At 43.9% G+C, this 24,690-nt stretch overlaps 1 protein-coding gene across 2 annotated transcripts in view; it reads right to left on the minus strand.

Moving 5' to 3' along the window:
• Positions 1 to 24,690, minus strand: part of LOC149308016 (syntaxin-binding protein 1) — a 35,828-nt gene that overhangs the window by 9,754 nt on the left and 1,384 nt on the right. For both annotated transcript variants that reach the window (XM_089534912.1, XM_089534911.1), the window contains exons 2-18: positions 13,844 to 13,893; positions 12,777 to 12,858; positions 11,728 to 11,804; positions 10,882 to 10,960; positions 10,236 to 10,339; positions 8,411 to 8,559; positions 7,978 to 8,062; positions 7,336 to 7,466; positions 6,637 to 6,744; positions 6,061 to 6,121; positions 5,783 to 5,848; positions 5,187 to 5,267; positions 4,581 to 4,719; positions 3,466 to 3,575; positions 2,924 to 3,025; positions 2,523 to 2,608; positions 1,923 to 2,077 (exon numbers count right to left, since the gene is read on the minus strand). In XM_089534912.1, the coding sequence (XP_089391038.1) occupies positions 1,923 to 2,077; positions 2,523 to 2,608; positions 2,924 to 3,025; positions 3,466 to 3,575; positions 4,581 to 4,719; positions 5,187 to 5,267; positions 5,783 to 5,848; positions 6,061 to 6,121; positions 6,637 to 6,744; positions 7,336 to 7,466; positions 7,978 to 8,062; positions 8,411 to 8,559; positions 10,236 to 10,339; positions 10,882 to 10,960; positions 11,728 to 11,804; positions 12,777 to 12,858; positions 13,844 to 13,893 (1,665 nt within the window). The remainder of the gene's footprint in view (positions 1 to 1,922; positions 2,078 to 2,522; positions 2,609 to 2,923; positions 3,026 to 3,465; positions 3,576 to 4,580; positions 4,720 to 5,186; positions 5,268 to 5,782; positions 5,849 to 6,060; positions 6,122 to 6,636; positions 6,745 to 7,335; positions 7,467 to 7,977; positions 8,063 to 8,410; positions 8,560 to 10,235; positions 10,340 to 10,881; positions 10,961 to 11,727; positions 11,805 to 12,776; positions 12,859 to 13,843; positions 13,894 to 24,690) is intronic.

The following is a 24,690-nucleotide window of genomic DNA, read 5'->3' on the forward strand; positions in this document are numbered from 1 at the left end:
GAAAAGCAACATAGAATACTAACATGGGGGAATATACAGGTCTGAATAAACCTGAGAGGAGGCCCAAAATCCAAATGCTGCCACCCAGAAAGAGCATGAAATGGACACTGGCTTTTGAGAGACCATAAACGAGACATGCGGCTGGTTACAAATCGGAAAGCGAACAGCGCATTGTTATAACATTAGAAGCGACACTTATTTGGTTAACCTACACATAACAAACATGGACACGCTCACATAAACACACAGAAAACAGTTAAGGCAAACACGGCGGATCGGATAGATGAGGCAATGAGCTGGAGCAAAGGGAAGAGAAAGAGGGTTAGGGGAGACCACCTCCGAGGAAAGGAAAAGTTCCTGAGAGGAGACAATGGGCAACAAGATGGCGGCTCAAGTAAGCTGGGCATTCAGTAAGTAAGATGGGGATGACAACCATCAATACGAGGAAGGTCAACACAGAAGACCTCAAAATGGAGGAACAGATAAGCTGCCCAGCTTACTTTGTCCTAGTTGTCCCAGTTCCTAAAAGTCATTGCAGAACTTCTTCACGTAAGATTTTGCACTTAGTGGGGAGTAGTCTTGACATGGACATTGTCCGCCACCCAACGCCATGTGCCCATGTTTTCTTCAGAACAGGACATGACTGCAAAGTCACTTCTCGTTTTGAAATCTTGAGTTGAAACGCACATACACTAAAGCAGTTCCCAAACTTTGGCCTTCCAGATGTTTTGGACTTCAGCTTCAAGAAACCCCAGCCCACTTGGCCAACAGCCAGGAATTCTGGGAGCTGAGGTCCAAAATATCTGGAGGACCAAAGTTTGGGAACCACTGCACTAAAGCAAGGCCCTACAGCAGTGATTCCCAGACTCTGGCTTTCCAGGTGTTTTGGATTTCATCTCCCAGAATCCAAGACCATTACCCAAGATGGCTGAGGCTTCTGAGAGTTGAAGTTCAAAACACCTGGAGGACCAGAGTTTGGGAACCTCTGCCCTACATTTGGCTTTGGAGAAAAATTCCCACCCAAGAGGAATTGCATTTTCTACTGCAAACATACGGAAACTTCCAAGACTTGTAACCCAGTTTGTACTCGGAGAGGAGGGGACAGAAGCTTTTCCTTCTTAGGCAAAAGCAAACTACTGCAGCCCCTCTTAGCTTGCACATTCGTCTTCATTATTAACTTTTTCATCTTGACCACTTGCTGATGTTGCATGGCCACATCTGTGCCAGTTTACAGCTGTGAAATGTTGGAGGGTAATACAGTTGCCCCTCTAAGTCCACAGACTTGAAATGGAAATCCGCAGAGGGGTGACCGCTATTAATCTCAATGGGGCACATGCCCACGGTGCACGCCCCGCATACATATACCCCATTCAAGCCTATGGGCTTGAATATGCACAAGGTTTTGAACCCGCAGAGTGTGTGTGTCCAGAACGGATCCCCTGCAAGTTCAAAGGGGCAACTGTATACATAACACATTTCCCGTCCCTATATTTTATTTCCCACAACCCAGACCAGTTTCCAGGTATTTTTCACATCTGAAAAAGGCAAATAATATTCCTCGCCAATAATGGTTTCACGTCTCTTACCCTGGAAAACCGTAGACTTCCAACTGCCTTATTTTGGCTGAAAACCAGCCAAAACGTGGGGACAGAAAGTGATGTGATGTCACTTCTGGTGCACCAAGGCATGTTAGTGCAGGCCACTAGGGGGCACAAGAGGCAACATCGGCTGCCATAGAGTTGCCCATCTTTACCGTGTTGGGAACTTTCTCAAAGGTAGGGGTTGGAAGAGGGACTCAGGAGGGAGCAGAACGGGAGGAAAGAGACAGAGAGGGCGTGAAGAAAGCTGAAGGCAGGAAGCTCAAGATGGAGTCGGCAAAGGTGCAGCAGGGCAGAGTGCGACTCCGCCCCCCAAAAACTCACCTATTAGCACCTCCCACTTCCCACTGGCTTGCGTCACCTCATAGGCACAGCGCATCTCATTCAGGCCAACGCCTCCCAGGATGAAAATGATGATACGGGGGCCGCTCCGGTATTCCCCGGGGGCCTTGTTCTTATGCCAGTGGCCATAGCGGGCACTGAATAGGAGAAAGAGAAAGAAGAAGAAAAAGGAGAGTAACACTATGTGGAGGTTCAACTCAAAACAAACCTAAATGCTTTAGCGCAGATTAACATTCATGGGTGAAGACCTTTGGGCATTAACGAATCCTAAGGCTGGCTCATAATGAAATGGCACAAAGGAAACTGTAATTTGCACTCATGATCCAAGTTTCCATAGGTTTGTTCCAACTGCCTTAGCATCCAACCAATTACAATTGAGTGTATTTGCAATGCATTTTAAGTACAGCTACTTAAAGATGGATTACTTAAAACTACAATTCATTTCAGGGAAAATGCACTAAAAAGGCCAAGAAACAGAGGAAAGATAGGATCCAGAGCGTGCAAAAGCTCCTTCTTTGGTCTACTAACCCCAGAACCTACCTATCCTTATCAGCATAATGACCTGAGACACACGCTTCCTACCTGACCGCTGTAGTGCTGAAGGAAGCCGAGGATCGAGTAGAGATGTAAGGGTAGTGTTTGGTATCCAGTTTATCCTCGATGGCATCCTGAAAAGAGAAGACCAAGTGATTGGAGCTTCTGGAAAATGTTCTGCACACAATACATAGTCCTCCTGGGAAGATGTGCATCCTAAACAAAGACATCTTGGTGCTTCCATGCTCTCTTTTTCTAATGCATACATGGCTATGGTATATCAGGGCATCAAATATTGTTGTATATTTTTTTCCTAACTGGATAATCAGAGCTTCCAAGAATCTGACTATGGGATCTCTTAGAACCTGGAAATATATCGATTTATATTCTGTTTCGGTTCATTCTTGGTAAAATATCCCTCCTTGCCTTATGCAGTTCCAAAGCCTCACCTCCATTATATCCTTGACTACTGGGGTCCATCGGGAGAGTTGGTAGGTCTGCTCGCTGATACGCTCCTTCCGTTCCGGCTTGCTTCTACGGCGTAGGGTAGACTGGGCAGAGAAGATTGCAAAAATTAAGATAGAGGGAGTCTGGGCAAACAAAAAAATCCCCTTCCACATATCTGGGATATGACTGGGTTTAAAAAGGCCTGAGTTTTCTTTCGCAAGTGGAAATGTTGGTTGCTCTTTTTTAAATTACCATTTCCAGTGGCCACTTGCCATTCAGGCTAGAGGGATTCATAGTTCCAAAAGGTAACTATTCCCATTCCTACTTCTTTGCCTCCATTTCAGTCAACATCGGTACCTCATAAATAAGTATTAATGAACCCTAACCCTTGGCTATCTAAAGGGGAGTTGGATTTGGTTTTGTTGTTGTTGTTTTGCATTCTGGGGAGGTCACACAGCCCTCTGAGTCTCCAAAGGCGACAAAACATTGATCTCCTGAGAATCATCACAATTGCACCCTGCTTTGAGGTACAAGAAGGACTTACATCTGTGATGATGGGTACTCCAAGGTGAGCCATATTGGTGATGATCTCACTGTCCTCAGGTGGGATTTGGGCATGCTGGATCAGTTTGTTCAGATTTTCCTCCGTGATGCCTGGAGAGAAGAGGAAAGAAAAATGTCAGAGGGCCTTCTTCCAAAGAAAGAACAAAATGAACTCAGTGGGTGCTTACAGCTGAATAGGGTTAACTTCTAAAACTTAAGTTAAGGTCCATGCATCTGATGAAATGGGCTGGAGTCCATGAAGCTTATGCTGGATTGGTGGTTCCCAAACTCTGGTCTTCCAAGTGTTTTGGACTACAACTCCCAGAATTCCTTGACTGCTGGCCAAGCTGGTTAGGACTTCTGGGAGTTGAAATCCGAAACACCTGGAGGACCAAAGTTTGGAAATCTTTGTGCCAGACATTTCATTTACACAGGTAGTCTCCAAGGCACTACAGGATTCCTTTGCATTTTTGTTATTGCAAAACCCAGTCACCATCTATCTGAAATCCATCCTTCAGTTCTTCATGAAGACGGCAAACACTGTTACAAACAGATGTGCCAATACATGTGCATCATGCAGTAGAATGAGAAAATCCAATCACATTTCCCTGAAAAATTGCACAGAGATAGACCTCCTATAGCAGAAGTGGGCAAAGGCATGGGTTGACCCAATTCCCCCACCGTAACCACCCCTCACAGGCTACTCTCTCAACTCTACCCTGAAACACTTCAACCTTTGTTAGGTCTTCTCAAAATGGAGACCAGAAGTTATGTCACATCACTTCAGGTCGCCATTTTGAGAAGGTCTCAAAATTTTCAGGCAGCTGAGGGTGTTGGTGTTTTCTGTAAACAGCAGGGCATGTTTTATCATGTTTTGAGAGCACTAAGTGTCAATGGTTGGGGGGTACCATCTTGTCCATTGCTAAAAGCAGCAAAATAACTGGTGTCAGCCTTGCTCTCCTTCCCCATCGCCTCTTACTCATTACATGTAATCAATCAATCAATCAATCAATCAATCAATCAATCAATAAAATAGTTTTATTGCAGTCAATGATGATATTGAGCATGTGAAATCAGACTGAAGTTTCCCCAGCCCCAAGTGGCTGCATCTCCTACCATTCTTGAGGAAGACATAGAGCAGGATGATACGGATCTTGTCATAGGTGCTGACATTCGCATCAAGCAGGATCGGGACAATAGCTCTCATGGGATCCTTGATTTTCTCCCCTTCTGCATCAGTGCCCATGGCCAGGTCCTGAAGAGAAGAAGACACCCCATTAGCATTTACCAATTCCCTATGGGCTTCAACAGGGGTGCAAAAGGTACAGCTTACAGGATACATGCAGCCCATTGACTCTACCCAATCCAAAGCCCCCCATAGCCCAGAAAAATATTCAGCTCCAAAATGGAGACTTAGGGTGAATCTACAACTGTAGAAATAATGCAGTTTGGCACCATTTAAATGTGGTAGCTCTAACCTATGGAAAGACAAGAAACCAAATGCACTGAGAGAACAGCTGGCATTTGCTGTAATATCTTTGCATCTGCCGACTGCATCAAAACACACACACACAGATCAGCATTGTCCGAGTCTGAACAATGTTGTGCTTTGTGAGTTTCTTGCCACATTGATTTGTGTGCCTCTTGTGTTTCTTCATGTGCATGTGTTTAGCTTTCGTAATTGTATACATAAAGGGGGGAAATGTCAGAAGAAGCCATTACCTGCTCAACTCGGCAAAGCTTGTCAACGGTGCCTTGGTAGTGTTTCATGCAGTCTTCAGCCAGGTGAAGGTGGGTGGAATACTAGAGAGAAACAGGAACACCACAGTGACATATTGATAAATACATAACACTGTGGTCTGGAATCCCATTCCTGCTAGTCCTCTATACAAGCTAGTGCAGCTCATGGGTTGCATGTGACATCTGGACCCCATTTTATGGCACCTGAAACCTCCCACCATCTCCTCAAGATTGGCATAACTGGGGACAATTTTGGCCTCAAGTCCACATAGGAAGCCATAAAACACATAAAAACATGTGAAAATAAGGACACACTCCACCCCACAAGCAGACCACAACTGAGTACTACCATAGCCCCTCTCAAAATGGCAACAGGAAGTGATGCAACTCCCTACCACCATTTTGAGAAGGCATGCAGTTGTCCATCCTTGATTTGTAATAATTGCCATTCCATTTCACTTTTGACATCCACTTTTCTTGCCCACTCCCAGTAGTGCATTTTGGATCCACTGAATATGGCTGGTCCACATTGGTGGCCTGGCTACCTTTTAGGGCCACTTCCCCCCATCAGAGTGTACCTTGCTGAGTTCCTTCTGATACTGGGGCATCTTCTTCAGCATCTGGGAGAGGTCCCTCATGGTTGTCTGCAAGTTACAAAACAAAAGTTGATTGTTACTGAAGGGTCTTGCTTTCCAAAGGCGTCTTGGTCATACCTTGGAGATAAACCCTACGCCAGATAGACCTTAGTCTGATGTCAGCAGAGCAGCTCTTAACATTGGTCAAGCAAACATTGGTCACCATGTTGTGAATATTTCAGAATACTATTCCCATCCCTACCCGATAAGCCAAAACTTACTTTTTCACCAGTGTTCATCCTTTTACTGGAGGAGAAGTCTTTCAGAGAGCGAGTGACCTCCCTAGAATGGAATCAGAATAAGAGTCAGAAATACAGCCATTCCACTTAATGGAAGTCACTCCCATTACTTTCAAGTGAAGGGAATTACAATGACAATCATTATTATGAGATTCAGTAATAGTTAAGAGATGAACAGTCATGTTGACTTTGTTATGTTGGATTTGATTACTTGTGCTTGCTCTCCATCAGCAGAAACATATATAGGGAGCAAAAATGCAGTCTACCTATTATCTAACTAGAAGCAAACCCACATCAATTGATAGTTGTATAGCAGTCCATAGTCCCAGCAATATTTCGCTTAAAAAACAAAACCTCTTCCATATGATTTCAAAACTGAAACATTTAAGATTATCAAGTCAAGATTATCTTGGGGTCTTGTGGGGCTGCAAGCAAAAGATAACAAATAAATAAATACTGAAATAACATGGTCCCACATGGCCTCCACTTTCCCCAGCCTTGGTATAGAGTGATCCTACGAAGTTACTGCTCAGAGTAAGGAAGCAGAAGAGCTCTTACTGGGACACCTCTGCAATGTGTTTGTGGCGCAAGGTGACCCAGAGATCATCGTCCTCATCCAGCAGAACCTCCTTGACCCGGGCTTCACCAATGCCACTCGTCTCATACCTAGAGATGGATAGACAGAGAGAACAGACTTCATAAGATTAAGGAAAAGACCACGTTATATTCAAATAAACTACACATACACAGAGTCAATTAAGCCCTCACATATGTTAGACCTAGGAATCCCCATGCCTATGTTTTTCCTCTTCTCTTCTCTCCAGTTCCCTTTTCCTCTTATGCCATGTCTTTATGATTGTAAGATAGCAGGCCATGATTCTCATTGATTCTGATATCAGTAAAAGCCTTCTTTCTGGAAGCCTTACTCATTGAAGGAGAGGGTTCTCATTGAGCCTGATATCGGTAAAAGCCTGGCAGCCTTCCCAGATGAAGGTTCTCATAGATCCCGATATTGGTAAAAGCTTTCCTTGTAGAAGCCTTTCCTAGAGGTAGGAAAGGATTCTCATTGATCCTGATATCGGCAAAAGCCTTCCTTCTGGAAGCCTTCCTAGATGAAGGAAAGAGTTCTCATTGATCTTGATATTGGTATAATTCTTCCTTCTGGAATTCCTCCTAGATGAAGGGTGGGATTAAAATGTGTTCAAGGATAACACAACGGGGGCGACATAAATAGGAACATCAATGAGGGATTCTTACTTGTAGACATCATTCTCGATTGGCAGTAGATCGTAGCTCATGGCTTGGAAGGTCAATTCGTGTAGCACTGGGGAGGTCGGGTCAAAGCCACGGTCCAAGATGATGAGCTGGGAGCGAGCTTTATCCGGACCCTGAGGAGAGAAGAAGCCATCAACCAGACTTTCTTCTTTCTGATTAAGGAATTATACGTTTTCTTTTCCCCACGGGCAAGAAGACGGAGGAGCTTATGCCTACCATGTCTTTACACCAAAAGGCTGGGGGGAAAGTACTCCATTCATTTCTTAGGTTGGGATACAATCATCCAGTTACTTCCAAGGGCCAAACTAGGATGGCGTCCGTACTGCGCATCCAGGGATAGACAACACTGGCGGTGGTGGGGTCCAGTGGGCAATTTTCCCCCTCTGTGGGATACACCCACACCTACAGAAAGTCCAGATACCTACATTTTCCTATGCAGTCCATCTCAAAATGGTGACAGATATCACTTCCTGACACCATTTTGAGAAGGATTATACAGGAAAATGGAGGTATTTGGTGGCAGTACAGGGTACTGAGGTGCTCATGCCAGTAAGCTGTGATTTCATCCATTTGGTGGGACCATTTACGATGCTCTCCGTCTAGCGCACTGAAGGAACCACTCACCTCACCCATAGTCGGGTCGTCCGCTTTGTAAGCATCCAGTTTGTCTTGGATCAGCTGAGCCAACATGGCATTATCTTTGTAATCCCTGCCCAAAGGTGGGAAAGGAGACACAAGGGTTATTTGAAAGACGGCACTGGCTTCTCCAGCTGTACAAAGACCGAAGTGAAAAAGTGAAAAGGGGGACTGTCAGATGTGGAATTAATATGCAGAGCTTGGGGTGAAGAAGTGAGTGAAATCCATCTATCTTCTGACTTTTCATCAAATCTTCCAAATGCTCTAGAACAATGTTTCCCAAACTATGATCCTCCAACTTTGGACTCCAACTTCCAAAAGCCCTAGTCAGTTGAACCAACCATCAGGGATTCTGGGAGCCAAAGTCCGAAACATCCGTAGGACCAGAGTCGGGAAAACGCTAGTCTAGAACCCAACTCACCCTCTGTATCGAACAGCTGGGTATTCCTTCAAGGTGGCACAGAGGGTTGCAATCTGCTCTGCCAGGCGCTCCAAGATCGGGTTCTTCATCTGGGCCTTGTGAGGACTGTAGAAACTTTGGAAAGAGTCGGCAGAGTCCAGGGAGTAAACCTACATCAGGCAATGTTTAAAAAATGGAAAAACAATGAGCCAAAGTGAGAAAAGGCTTAGGCAATTTCAACTCCAAGAGTCAGGTATTAAATATGGCAACTGGAAACCTCTCCTTTGCCTCTACTTAATTTGCTCTAATTCCCTTGGTGTTCAAGGACTCTGAGAAATTGCAACTATTATGGATCTGATGCGATTTTTACTTTTTATCTCAGCATTCAGAAAATTCCCAGGACTGGTTCCAAAACAAATAATTAAAAAACCCAAACCAAAACATTGGATCAAAAAATACTGAAACCATATTAAAATCTGGTGGGGAAGGACTAAGAAGAATACATTATACAGTATTGACTATAAGTGGGGAGAGGGTAAGGGATTATAAATATTGTAAAATTTCAAATGACCGATTGATAGCTGGTAATGTCACTTATTGAAACTGTATTTTGCAAAGATAGATAGATAGATAGATAGATAGATAGATAGATAGATGATAGATGATAGATAGATGGCAAGTTTGAAGAGGAAATAATCTGGAAAGGGAGGCGTGCATAAGCACTTCAACTAATGAATGAATCTGCTCTCGTTTGCAATAACACTCCTGATGGACAATAGCATTTCTTCAGCGGAGGTTTTGTTATCTATCGTACAAAATAAACCCCAAAGTGTTTTGTATTTACAGCTCGGATCACTGGCCTGCCATCTGTTCCCCGCATCCACCCTTCGCCCCAACACAGGAAGGGATGGCTCTGTAACAGATGGTCCAGCCATAGGATGCCTTCCCTCCGTCTCATTGGATGCCACCAAAGATAGGCCAAGGATGCAGCCAATGAAAGATGACGGGAGACATGAGAACGCATGTGTGCGTTTGTGTGTGTGTGCGAGCAGACGTGCTAAGTCCACAACAGAGGATCAGCAACGAGAAACAAATCAATGAAGACAAGCAGGAGAGGGCAGGAAGCTGGGAAAAAAGTCAACTTCCTCTCTCAGAAAGCAAAGGTTATTATAATCGTGTCTTTCAACGGCAAGCTGTTACATAACCCACATAATCCTCTCATTTTTCTGCAGACAACTTGGGGCAGGCAAATAAAGTACTCAGACCTTTACCGCAACCAAAATCAAGTCATGATTCGGTTGCATCCTCTAGGGCTCTCCAAGGAATACATAAATATACATACTATATATACTCATATATTTTATATGTTCTTTGAGATTGTTTTCCTTTGCATCATCCTTTACATCCTTTGTTACATGACCCTAAACTTTACCCTCAACTTATCCATGGGTCATATCCAAATCCCTAATTTTGGTCCCAAAACCTGCCCTTGACATATACATGCGGTTGATTTATAGTCAAGTCTATAAGGTACATGTAAAGTGGATACAATGCAAAAACATCCCATATTTTTGGGTGCGGGACAGAAATGTGTACATCATGAAACTTGCAAATGTGGCCATTATGTTCATTTTACAAAGAAGTTACCTGGAAGCAATGCTTTTGTTTGGTGTTTTGGCAAAGGTATTTGTAGCTACATCCTGTTTTTTGAACCTGCACGTCATGAATTTTGGCTGTCCTTTACTGTTATTTTGAAAACCACCATGACATACCATCATAGGGACCATCATGAGATGTACATGCAGGTCAAAGCTGACATTCTTTTCCATCCATCATACAGACTCACCTGTGATTCATAGGGCAGAAAAGCAATGTTGATCTCTGTCAGGGTCTTGATGACTTTCGCTGCGCGGGACTTGACCAGCTCATTGAACAAGGAATCAGGACAAGCTGGGAAGAGAGAGATGGGAGCTGTTAGAACCAAACAGATGCTATAAAACCATTGAGATGCTCTACAGAAGATACATTGGGGCAGTGGTTTCCAAACATTGGAACTCTAGGTGTTTTGGACTTTAACTCCCAGAAGCCTTATCCACCTTGGCTAATGGTCAAGGATTCTAAGAACTGAAGTCCAAGACACCTGGAGAACTAGAGCTTGGGAATTACTGACTTAGAGTAATAAGGAAGACATCATGTCTATTAGATACAGCAGAATGAGAGATCTGGAAGGGATCATGGGGGGGGGGGGGTATCTAGTTGGGTAGTCTTCAACTTCTGACCCTCCATTTATTGTTGGACTTTCAACACCCAGATAGTTTTGAGTCATGTTGACTGAGGCAGATGGGAGTCCAAAACCATCTGGAGGACCACTTCCCTAGATTAAGGTGTATCTCCTTGGCATTGTTCTCCTTGAAACTAGCAACTATCACACCAGGAGAACAGAAGGGAAGATGAAGTGAAGGACAAAAGAAGGACCCAATCGGGAAACTTACAGTCAGTGAAGAATACGTGGGCAGCTCGGTACTTGGCATTTGGGGGTTCCTTGAAGTCACCAATGAGAGACTCTACAGACTATGAGGGTTAAGAAGAGAAGGAAGATTTTGACCACAATGGCATAATTCAAGTTTTTTCTTAGATCCTATATCAGGAATTGATACCAAATTTTTGCAAAATTTTGGAAAACCTTGCCGAAATCCAAGCATCATTTCTCAGCTGAAAGCAAGCTGTACTTACTACTAGTGCACACATCTCTTGGCTATGCTAGCTGTGGTCTGTGGGAAATGTAGTCCTGGAGTGAACCAGGTTGCCTACCTCTGGAGCCACAATACTGAGATAGATGGAAGAGTTGTTAAGATGGCAAAAGTTACAAATGAGGTGGAGTAAAAAAGGGTGCCTTGCTAGCCATTCTAGTTAGGATACATATCTCCTAAAAGCCATCTATATTATTCTGGCTCATGAGACATCTAAGCCGACAAGCGCCTCTCTCCTTTTCTGGCAGTGAAAAATAAAAAGGAGGACGTATTAAGTATATGGCAATGCTCTGCCTTTTCACGAAACTCAAAATCTGCTGCCTGAGCAGAACATAGATGGGTTGATGTCTTGATTCAGTAAAACAGCTTCCTAAGTTATTTATTTCTATCCCATCTTTCTCCTGATATAGGGACTCAAGGTGGCTGACTTCTTACGATTTACTGTCCAGTTCTCAGATAGTTCTGGCTTTTGGAGCACAGTATAGTCAAAACGCTCCAACTCCAAAGCTGGGTTCAAGTCATGTTCAAGACTTTAGCCTTCTGCTCAAATCCAAGTCTTCCGCAGCTCAATACATGGAAGTGACTTACCTTATCTGAGGGAGTGATAAGATATACAGCCTCCAGGCTTGGCAGCGGCTCTCGGCGCTTGTTGATGTCTTCCACAACTGGATGAGACAACACAAAGAGAGAGAGATGAGGCATTTGTAAATAGGATTTGAGCATCCAAAGGGGCACCCAGTAAAGACAAAATGAGTACATACAATTATTTTGGGGGGAGTGAATGCCATGATTTCGATCCCTGTTTCAATGCATTCTTCCAGTTAGTGGAAACCAAAAATAAAAATAACCCCAAGATATGTATTTTGCAATCCTAGATCAGTTGTGTTTTTATCCATTGCACCCTGAAAAAGAAAATTCCCCCAAAATGTTGCTGCTTTAATGCAAAATAGCACAGTTTAGATTGCGATTGCAGAAGATGCAGAGGTTTAAAGTTCTCCTGGACCTATGTCATAGTCCTGATCCACCTCCCCTCCTACATGGTTTACTGGTGAAAGAAAGAAAGAAAGAAAGAAAGAAAGAAAGAAAGAGTGGCATCCATGATCACAATGACGAATGCATAACCTAGAGTTACACATCTATAACAGATTCTTATTCATCATCCCTATGTATTCAATAGCATAAGAAATATACAGGGATTGTAAAAGTCCCCTAAACCTGATTTACTATGCATCAACTGCTGTGAACAACAGGGGTCTGTTCTTCTGTTGATCGCGATGCAGCAGATTGTTTTCACGCTCTCTTCTGCCAGCGATCTTCAGTGTGAGGAGGAATTGTGACAATGCTTTTCATTGTCACATGTTTTTTTGCATAGGTTACTTGCAGGAGGAGGTGGCAACATCAATCTGTCATTCCCCGATCAACAGAAAAGACCCCCATTGCTCACAGTGGCCAATGCCCAGTAAGTGAGGATTGTGGCAGAGACATCAAGTATAACTAAGAAACCGATCCAGGATCTCAGCCGTGATGCCAAACCGTGAGATAAAATAAGCTGGTCTATGTCTGTCTGTAACGAACATAAAAGTGTCACTGGAAAAGGGTTGGGTTTAGCTTTTCTTTTGCTGACAGCTTCTACTCACTTGTTATTCCCTCGGTCATGATGTCGGTCATTTTACAACAGGAGGAGAGCATGCGCATGCTGAGCTGATCCACCACCAACACCTGGGAGACAGAAAGAGAAGAGAGGAGCTGTGCCAAATTGTCCTACCAAAGGCTTGCCATCTAAAACACGGATGGGCAACTGTGTGGGTGCCAATGGCCACCTCCCAAAACACTTCCTGATGGGATGCCTTCCCTAGCATTAAGCTTTCTGAAACCCCTCAATTTCCCTCTGCAATCCCTCTCAAAAGGGCAATAGGATGTGAGAGGATATGAGAGGATATTTTAGGAGGGACTGTAGGAAGTACAGGTCGAGTCTCCTTTATCCAAAATTCCAAATTCCAAAATACTCCCAAATCCAAAATTGTCTGCACGAGTGGCTGAGATAGTGACACTTCTGCTTTCTGACCGTTCAAGGTACACAAACATTGTTTCGTGCACAAAATTATTTAACAATATTGTGCATAAAATGACCATTATGCAATCTGTGTTTATTGCAGGAGTGGGCAATTGTGCAATGGCCAGCAGCTTCTTTTTTCCCCACACTCCCCAAGCAAGACCTAATACCACCATTTTCCTCTGCAGTCTCTCTCAAAATGGTGGATAGGACGTGATGCAATGCCATATCCTGTCACCATTTTGGGAGGGACGGCAGAGGGAAACAGTATTTGCATACAATACAGATCTCTGAGATGTTTCTGGGGGTATTTTCACTTCCTTCTTCCTCCTTCTTACATGATCTTAGGGGTCACCTGCCTAAAAATTACACCATTTTTTAAATGAAGGGGACTTTGGGGAACTGGTCAGAGGCCACATCCAGCTCATGGACCACACTATGTCCATCGCTAGCCTACTGAAACATCACATAGAAATGATCTTTCTCTGCTTAAATAGGGGCAAACCTTTCAATTTGTTGTTGTTTACCACCAGTAGGTTGTCAAAATTCATCAGTAGCTATTCGAAATGGAACACCCCATTGCTCTGAGATGAATGCAGGCATGTGTTATTGGTTGACTAACCCACAATCTAGTTTACTCAAGCCACTCACCTTCCATTCTCCCTTCTTCTTTACCTTCTTTATCACATCAGCCATGATTTCTGCCAAAAAAGAAAAGAGAAAGAGAAAGAAGAAGAAAGATTTAGTCCCCATTCCATCTAAGGTCCATGGGTACAATCCCATCGGCAAGGAATACTCAGACATGGTTCTGCTGGTTCACTGACATAAAGCCTATAGCACCTGAGATGTGTTGACGGTCTTCCATCCAAGTACTAACTAGGGATGGCCTTGCTTAGTTTCCAAGATCGGATGGCATCTTAGCCAAGATCTGACAGATAGTAACCAGGCAGACACTTATAATCAGTGTAATTTTCTACCAACATTTGCAATTTTTTAGTCGTCATCGTTGTCACCATCATCATCATCATCATCATCATCATCTCCTCATGTTCTCTCCATCCCATTAATGAACTGAATTTTATGTTTGGAGGGGTGTTTGTTTTTTACTCATATATATGGGAACTGATGGAAAATTTCATTTGGGGGCAGAATTCTTATTTGTGGGGCAATGCCTTCATTTTATCCCCTCCTTTGCTATATGTTGGCAAAATCTGGAGGAGGAATTCCAGAGTAGACCATCCTCCATATAAACACAGTGCCATGATATCCTCGCCCATCACTCCAGAGGCCAAGTGCCACCTTCACCAATACTTGCTCCTCTTCAGAATGAGGCCTCTAATCCAAAACAAAGACAGGCCTATGTGCCCCATTTAGAAACAAGAAGCGAGTGCCTTCAGGCGACTCCTTGTAATCCCAAGCAAATCGCATTTCGCATCCTGTTTACGGGCGGCTTACATAAGCCGAGGTGACACCACCATCGCTGTTATAACTAGGCCTTGGTACACCTGGTGCAATCTCCACTTTCACCCTTCATGGGGGGTATCTTTAGCATTGGCACCTTAGTGATGCCAAGAACACTTATTGGCACCAATTCTGTTGTGTGCCTTCAAGTCATTTCCAATTTATGGTGACCCCAAGGCGAACCTTATCATGGAGTTTTCTTGGAAAGCTTTGCTCAGAGGAGGTTTGCCATGGCCTTTGCTTTGCAAAGGTTCACTTTCCAATACCTTTGCTTCCTGATGGTTTAATGTACACCAACTTTGTTTCATGCCCCAAATTATTGATGAATACTGTGTTTAAAATGATCTTCAGCCCATGTGCATGAAGTGCATATGAAACATAAATGAATTTTGTATTTAGAGGTGGGTCCCACATCTTCAAGATTATGTTGTTGTTATGTAGCTTCAAGTCATTTCTGTATTATGGTGACCCTAAGGTGAATCTGTCATGGGGTTCTCTTGGCAAGGTTTGTTCAGAGGGGTTTGCAATTGTTTTCCTCTGAGGCTAAGAGTGTGGGACTTGCCCAAGGCCACCCAGTTGGTTCTCATGGCTGAACATGGATTCGAATCCTGATGTTCTAGTCCAACACTCAAACATGACACCATGCTGGCTCCCATTACATTTTGTACATATATGCAAATATAGCTATTCCAAAATCCAAGAAATAATAATAGTTTAAATACCTGTGATCCCAAAGCATTTCAGATAGGGGAGACTCATCCTGTATAAATTTAATCCTACTCCTCCATGCACTTTTCATCGGGAACAAGAGGCATTTCCAGTAACAAGACATCACACACCAGGGACCCTTTTCACACTACAGCATTATGACTCAGCTGCAACATGTTCCATTGCAACAGTCTATGGATTCCTGGGATCTGGCGTTTAGACAGGAGCACTTCGAATTCTCAGCCAGAGTTTCATGAAACGATACCCTCCAAATTCCATAGGATGTTGCTATGGCATTTAAAGCAGAACATTGTGCTACAGCTGTGTGGTGTTAAAGGGTCCTTGCTTGCTTCATCGGCCCTCCGCAAACAAAACTTTGACCTTCTGGTATGTACACAGCCCTTGCTGTTGCACTGCACCCTGGATACTAAACCACAAGCTTGTAGCAATTTCCACTCTGCAAGGCCTGAGCTTTCCAGAAGTGTGAAGAAACTTCCCCATGACTGAGATGCAAAGCAAGGATGTTCATACCTTCCAAAAGACCACAGATGAAAACCAGGGCACATGCGGCCAAACAACACTAAAGTGTTGTCAAGATGGCAAAAGGTACAAATGAGGAAGAACAGATAAGCTGAGCCTAATAGGCAATATTCCACACCAAACTCCCTTTTCCCCTTTGCTAAGTTAACTTGAGTGCTAAATGTTTGTGCCTTTTGAACTCAGTCTGCAGCAACTGAAATAAAACTGAGGACAAAGGGAGAAGATAAGAGAGAAACTGGAACAGTTTCAAAGCTAATGAAAGCGGACAGCTATCTTTGATCTGGTTATGTACCACAGGTAAGGAACCTGTGGCCTTCCACCAGTTGAGAGACTGGGGCTGATGGGAACTGGAGTCTGACAAGGGGAAGGTTCCCTGACACAGCACACAAGATGGAAAGGACCTGTCTTCTATCACGCCAAAACCCAGAACTAAAAACAAGGGATGGGAAGCTTCAGGAAAACAACTTTGAAGAATGCCCTAGCCTTCCAGCGGTGGGAAAGGAGTGATGGCGGAGTTTGTTTTGCTGAAGTCTTTTGTGCAGAGAGTCAGTGGTTTTGCATCATGGAATGGTTGTGTCGCATCTTGCACCGATCCAACTAAATGAGATTCCTTCCAGCTTTATGATAATGCAGAATCTGAAACAGATTCCCTGGCCCCTTCCCATGCAAGTCAATCACGACAGTTTCCAGATTGTTGAACAATTCTGAAAACTGTCATTAGAAAGGCAACATTTCTCTGTTCTGCCCATTTAATATAGTTGAGAACCATCCTAGGCAACCTGATGCTTCAATCTGACTCTTCTCCTTTAAAACTTGCTTAATCCCATGAAGCTAACAGTTAAAAAACAGCCACAACAGACCAAGCAAAGAGGGTTTTGAGAGGCAGGCCCTTTAGGTTTAATGGACATGTCAGGGATGGGGGAAACTGGGGTGGCATTGTGGTGTATCGGTTTGAGCATTAGATTAGGACTCTATGAGACCAGGATTCAAATCTCGTAGTCATGCTTTTTGTACCTGTGGACTATGATTTTGGAAATCAGGGTTCGAATCCCTGCTTGGCCATGGAAACACACTTAGGCAAGTCTCTCAGCCTGCGAGGGAGGCAAAGGCAAACCCTGCTGTGCAAGAAATCTTGCAAAGAAAACCCCATGATAGGGTCACTTTAGGGTCTTGAAAAGACTTGGAAAGCATATAACAAGAGGAGGACACAAGAGAAGGAAGACAGGAGAAAACAGGGGGAAGACAGATCGCTCCGACTGCTCTGCGCCAAACACAGCCCGACCCTGTCAGCGGTCTCCGTTGCTGCACTGCTGAGTCTCATGTCTGCACTGCAGCATTGCTCCAGCCTCTGCTTTATGCTTTCAGCTCAGGAGTTCCAAAAAAGAAAGCAAGCTGGGAAACACCAGGGGAAGAAAGAGGGAGATATCGAGGATGAAGAAACACCTACAGAATACAAAAGCATCCTGAAAGCACCCTATACTAGAGATGAGCAATAAGGGAAATACGGAGCTACCGGTGCGTCTCCAGATGATTTGCAGCGCATGAGCAAGGATGGCTGACTTGCAGGTATTTCACAATGGCGGAAACAGACTTACCCAGCCTACTCCCCACAAAAAATGGGGAGAAATCTGGGGAGGAAATAACCAGAACTGAACATTGATATTTTCAAACTGAATAAATCTGTGGGCACAGGATTCGTTCATTCTCAGGATAGGTCTTTTTTAGTTTGACACTCCCAGGGACTCCCCAATGAAGCCTGCTTCATGGGGCCTTAAAACAATATAACAATCTGGAAGCGAATTCAGATCACCTGGACCACTACGTTTTGTTGCCATGAAGAGCAATGCTGCAGCCTGCTAGCTAAAATTGCCACACAGGCTTCCAGTGAGTGCCCAGCCTTAGCAGAGAGAGTGCCACCATCATCTAAAGATATGGAGGAAAAGCAGCTCACTCTTGGGAAGATGGTAGAGTGCAACTGGATCAAGAAACAAGGACAGTCCCAGCATGGGACAGAGTGAAAAGGATGCTTCAGGCCACTGGTGACTAGTGGCTACCATGCCAGCGGGGAACTAAACTTAAAAGGAGCTGCCTAAGGTTCCACACCTATATAAGGGGTCATGGTCATTGTCTTGGAGAGATCCTTTCAAGCAGGACCATAAGGGTGACTCCACCCTGCCTTCCAGTTTCCCCTAGCACAGGACAGACGGAGGCAAACTACCTCTGAGAAAGGCTAGGAGCCATAGAAGGAACTATTAATTGATCATTTCCTCCAAGAATATATCCAGTCCTCTCTTAAAACCATCATGACCGGCCACCATCTTGTGCCAGAGAATTCCAGTTTAACTATATACTCTGAGAAATAGGATTATTAAAATCTATTCCTGCATTCTCCACCATTCAGCTTAGCGTCCAATACAGTCAGCCCTCCATGTTTGCAGCTTCGACTTTTGCAGATTTGATTAGTCGAAGAGTGTTCGCTGTAGGACCTCAAGCATGACTCCATGGTCAGCATCTGCTAGAGGTTGCACTGGAGGATCCATAGATTCCTAGAGAGAACACTTCTCTAGGCATTTGTAGGTTCTCCAGCACTACTCTATGGCCACTCTCTGGCAGATGTTGGCCATAGAGTTGCTCTGGAAGACCTAGAGATTCCTAGAGGTGATCGCTCAGATAGTTTTGTTTTTAAATCTGATTTTTCCACTTCCATAGGGGTCCTGTGCCCTGAACCCAAGTGAATGTGGAGGGCCCACTGTATTAGGTTCTAGTCTTAAAAGAGAGCGAGGAAAAACTCCGTAACTGGGGTGCCACAGCAATGCCAACACTGTTGTTGTTGTGAGAAAACACCTGCGCTAATGTCTAAGGAAATACACACTGGAAGGGAACGAAAGAGGCAACATATCGCTTCTTCGGCAGAAAATGCTGTTTTGTATGCAGATTCAGCACAGAATAAATCCTCTTATCATAGTGTTTTCTACATGGAAAAAAGGCTGTTTCTGCGCAGGAAACGTTTCAGGATAGAAATAGTATTTCTTGCACACAAAATGCTGTTTTGCTACATAAAACCACCACATATGGGAGAGGACATAACAAAAAAAGACCCTGCAAACGTGATGGCAAGATTTGTCAGAAGAGGATTGCCATATAAAATAAATAATCATCATTGCCTTCCTCAGAGGCTGAGAGAGTGTGACGTACACAAGGTCACCCAGGGGATTTCCATGGCTGAGCAGGGATTCAAACCCTGGTCCAACACTCAAACCACTACTCCAAGCTGACTCTACTCTGCACAAAATTCACTTGTGGCTGTTTTGAACCGAAATCAACATTCCCCATGGAGGAAAGAGCACTTCCTGTGCAGAAAATAATACTTGTTTGCCTCCTAAAATCTGCATTTCTCCCCCAGACATCTCGCTTTAACCTAAGAAATGCAATGCAGAGCTGGTAAAGCTGTGGTCCCTGCTATATTAGACAAAGAGATGTTACAGATGAGTTTGCATTATCCAAACCCACAATTATACTCTGCCACTCCTTGCTAAGAAGCTTCGAGGAGGAAATCACCCAAGAGAGGTGCTATTATTCCTACAGATTCCACAGGTTCCAGAGATTTGGAGCTGATCTTTGCATAAAGAAGACACGCCATGGAAAAACAAGTCGTACACATCCCTACGAGATGAAAGCACCGAGGTCACAGACACTGAAAAGGAGGAAACAGCCACATCCGGAGGATAGGAAGTCCTGGCAGGAGGGGGCCCCCATGTCGCAGGTTCCGGCGAACACTGCGCTGCAAAAGCCCCGAAGATAAACACCGGACGGAGCTTCCAAACGTCTCCAAAAAGCCGATGTAAAACCACGAGGTGGCCAACCACAACATGAGTGGCACCGTGAGATACACAGAAGCTGTCACCAGATGAAGAGAGGCCGCCAAGGCAGATGTCAACAGGCATGCCATGCTTCCCTCATTAGGAGGTAAACCCCAAATTTTGTGCTAAACCATGTGCCATCAATGTACGCTGAATGCACACAAGTGGGTTCCCCCTTCAAGAAACAGGATAAAATGAAAACACCAGTTTATTTATATCTTATATTTTCTCCAAAGAGCAGGAAGGCTTAAAAAATGAAAACAAATGCAGCAGATGCTTCTAGAGGATGCAGTTCTTCTCTAAAACCCAGAGTGTTCCTGGCCATACACATACTTTATTTTAGCTCAAAAACTGAAATAGTCTTATTTTTAAAGGACATTTTGGTATCCTCTAGAAGGTCGGGTGTAGCCATAAAGCATCCCTGAGGCCAGAATTAAGGCCCTCATCTTAGTGATATTCTGTACCTCCCATATCAGTGAAGCAGTGAATCTATTGAAGCCTTTAACCCAGGTTTTAAAGGAGCTCTCCAAGGTGCCAAGCTATATCTATTCCCCAGGACCTTGGAGAGACCCCTTAAAGCTATTCAAAACCTGCAACTGGTACTCTGCAAGAGAGCTCAAAAGCCTCGCCAAACTACAAATCCCAGAGTTGCATAGGATGTCACCATGACAATCAAAGCAGAAGCCTGGGAAGTGTGAAAGGGCTTTCCTGTAAGGCTACCTGTTTCATAAGCATGTTTCTTATTCACAGATCACCTTTTTCATCTGCAGTCCTGTGTGTGTGTGGTGTTGTTGTTGTTGTTGTTGTTGTTGTTGTTGTTGTGTGTCTTCAACTCATTTCTGACTTCTAGCAACCCTAAGCTGGACCTATCATGGGGTTTTCGTGGCAAGATTTGTTCAGAGGAAGTTTGCCATTGTCTTCCCCTGAGGCTGAGAGAAGGTGATTTGCCTGAGGTTTCCACAGCTGACCATCTGAATCATGGTCTCCCCTTCTGCCATGCAAGAATACACAGTCAAAGCATTCCCAACTCTGTTTAAAAAGCATGGTTTCCCAGAGCTTGAGTCCAACACTGAAACCATTACTCCACACTGCCTCTGTCAATCCAGAGGATACCTGCACCCAACCTTCAGAGATCCACCAACCATGGTTCATCTCAGACCTTCCATGAAGCATCTTCCAGAGAGGTTGGTGCAAAGAGAAAACAAGTGAAAGACCTGTTTCCACCAACCCATTTGCTCATGACTAAATCTGGGTCCAACCTAGGCATCTTCTTTATTACATAGAGTTGGAAGAGACCACCAAGGACTATCCGTTCCACCCCCATTCTGCCATGCGGGAAGACACAACCAAAGCACTCCTGACAGATGGCCATCCAGCCTCTGTTGAAAAACCTCCAAAGGCTGAGCCTCTTTGTCATATTCCATCTGCTGCTTCCCACCCCCAGATCTTGAGAACATCGTGATCTGGTTTACAATCAGGGATACAGTGGCTGGGCAAATAAATACGGGACCACAAATGGATCAGCCAAACCACCACCAGCCATAAGGTGACATAAAAGTACAAGGTCTCTGGCTAAAATAGAATTTCCCCCAAATAAGGGAAGAACGGACACTAGATTAATATTTCTGGGAAGATGACAGACATAATAAAGAAACCACCGCAGACAAGACCCTGCTGTTGAATGCTACCCATCTAAGCCTGGCACACATTTCAGGACAGACTCCTAAGTTACTTCAAAGGATGGACCCAGTCTGTGTCGTTGTTGTGGCATCTACTTTGTTGGGTGTGTGTTGGGTGCCTTCAAGTTGTTTCTGACTTATGGCGACTCTATCATTGGATTTCCTTGGCAAGAGTTGTGCAGAGGAGGTTTACCTTTGGCTTTCCCTGAGGCTGAGAGAGTGTGACTTGGCCAGGTGAGTTTCATGGCCGAGCGGGGCATCGAACCATGGACTCCAAAGTTGTCGTCCAACACTCAAAGCACTATGCCACTCATTCCCTTTGGGTCCAAAACTTTTGATCATTCAATTCCGTTTTAATTCGTGTACATATTGCAGTCTTTTATCTGGAGGAGTTTTCATTTTGGTAAGCTGCCTCGAGTCCCCAAAAAACACCATCTCCTCCTATCAACTCACACCTCGTAACAACAACGAGTTTCAGAAAGACATACTTAAAACACAGCTTCTTAGAAGACCTGCAGAAAAGGGGATTTGGCAGTGGTGGGATGGAAGGGGAAATCCCATCCTCTCTTGCAGAAAAACGAAAGGGGAAAGTTGGGAGGTTGGATGATGGGATTTGTTCTCCTTTAGCAGCACCTGAGTAAGATGGCCTCTTGGCATCTGGAATGAAATGCATAGACGTAACGGGGGTGCAGAGGTGCCTCCTGTTAGGTCTCCTCAAAGAAGGTGATTGAATCAAGCAAAGCAGGCCAGAAATCTAAGCGGATCAGTTGTCCTCAATGTACATCCCCGCTACACACACAAAACCAAGGCACACCAGCTTCAATCCACCAACATCTAACTGCCGCACTGATCCAGTGCTACAACATGGAAGGGTTTCCCTTCTTTCTCCATGACCAGAGGGCTATCATTGCTATGCAAATCACATTGGCTCTCCTCAGTCATTTTGCTCTTCCAAGGCTGAAGCATGAAGCCTTTTACCTTTGCTTACACACACACACACACACGCGTATATGCAATTAAAAAGCAAAACCATTAGCGCTTCTAGCAAGTTTCCAATATCCACTGATTTTTTTTCTCCAGGGATTCAAGCATCCACGGCTCAAAAATAATTCCAAAACGCAAACCTTGATTTGACCATTTTATATAAGGGACATCATTTGACTATATCATGGGACTTGAGCATCCACGGATTTTAGTGGAACCGAAACCAAAAACTCAGTGGATACCAAGGATCCACCGTACATATTTATTGAAGTGATTCAGGAACAACATTTAAAAATGCGTATCAACTGCAAAACGTTTTGGCTTCTGTCTTCTTCCCTGGCAACTGAAGAAGATGGAGGATGGAGCATTTTGCTCCTGATGTGTATTTGTAAGTGTTATTTGTTAATCACTTCAGTGATACCCATATATATGTATATACCCAGAGAGAGAGAAACACAGTGGGAAGCATGGCTTTAGCAAGACGGCTTAGCCGCACACTGTAAAAAAAATGGAGCGAAGGGATTTAAGGAAGCCATGGCGACAGGCTCCATTAAAAGTGGACGCCGTCTCCAAGCCGACGCAATTTATGCAGACGTAGATTCACAAACAAGTTGGAAGATGGAAATCCAGTTTTGGAACACTTTGAAACACTTTGGCGATGCAAATCTGATCTGGGGAAGCATTCAAGTGCCTCATCGCAAAATGTGTTGATTATAATATCTTGTAGCTGCAAATAAGAGAACAGCCTCCTCTCCTCTTCCTCCTCCTCCTCCTTCAGGATCAACCAACCAAACATCCTTTGCTGGATAGACTTTAAAATGCACCCATCTTCCCCCAAAGCCAAGGGAACCAAAAATAGCATTTCTGATCCGTGTGCAGAGTGTCTTTTCTCTTGTCTCCCCCACCCAATCTTTTCTCCTTCATATCATAGCCATCGCCAATAAAACAAATTGCATTTCCCTTCTGGAAAGTAAACATGGAAAGGGAACTGGTTTCTAATCTATGGGCAAGGGAAGGTTGAATGATATGTTTTCATTGTAATGACTAGACAATTTCGGAGACTCCAGACACAACCCTCCCTCCTTGCACTATTTATTGGGGGGAAGAGAGAGAGATGGGTTATTATTGGAGATGGAAGGAGAAAGGGAGGGAGGAATATCCAGGCTGCTTTGCACTGACACTGCAGGTTTTGTACTAGAGCTTCCTAGAACAAGCGGAGGGAGGGGGCTGGAAAGGGAGACAGAGTACATTTTGCAAAGCCCTCCGAAATGGCATGAAAATATCTGCATCCCTCAGTGTTTTAACGGTACAGTTTCCATTCCCTTGCCTACAGCAAGCCAAAATATATAATTTTCTAGTATGGAATATATATCTATATATATTATATATTCCATATTATATCTATATATGGAATATATAACTATATATAGATATCCTTGCACACAGGCATAGGCAGTGTTGATCCTTAGCGTCCATCTTTTAGGACCCACACACCAGTGTTTATACATGTGTATCTCTGCATGTGTGTTTATATAATCTGTGTGCGTGTGTAAACGTACAAAGACGACACACAGAGAGCAACAAACAGAGCTATAATATATAAAATAGGCAACATATCTGTGTGTGAGAGAGAGTGGCTGACTGCATCCTTCTGGGATCCACACAAAGTGATTATCAAACAGAACTAGGATATATAGAAGAAGTAATAGATAGGTAGAGATAGATAGACAGACAGATGGATAGAGATGATAGCTAGATAGCTAGATGATTGATAGATAGATGATAGATAGGCAGACAGACAGATAGACAAAAACAGACAGACAGCTGGATAGAGATGATAGATAGATAGATGATAGCTAAGTGGTAGATAGATAGATAGATAGATAGATAGATAGATAGATAGATAGATATTAATTGCATCCTGAGATCCACACAGTGATTAACGAACAGAATTTGAATACATAAAATAAGTGATAGATCAGCAGATCGATAGATAGATAGATAGATAGATAGATAGATAGATAGATAGATCCTTCTGGGATCCAGGAGAAACTTGGGAGAAGTGTTGTTGGTTTGCTTTTTAATTGCACACATACATATTACCCTATCATCTATTATTTGCAGACTATTTATTATTTGCAGACCATTCAGACGTCAAAGGATGGCACCCGCTTTCACGGCGTACATGCGTCCCCACACAGGCTGATGGCTTTCCAGCCCTGCATGGCTATCCTACGTAGAGACGCCAAACCATTGGGTGCGCATA

This window comes from Sceloporus occidentalis, unplaced genomic scaffold, assembly GCF_023333645.1.
Source record: "Sceloporus occidentalis isolate IW3139 unplaced genomic scaffold, rSceOcc1.0.p SCAF_8, whole genome shotgun sequence".
Lineage (NCBI taxonomy): Eukaryota > Metazoa > Chordata > Lepidosauria > Squamata > Phrynosomatidae > Sceloporus > Sceloporus occidentalis.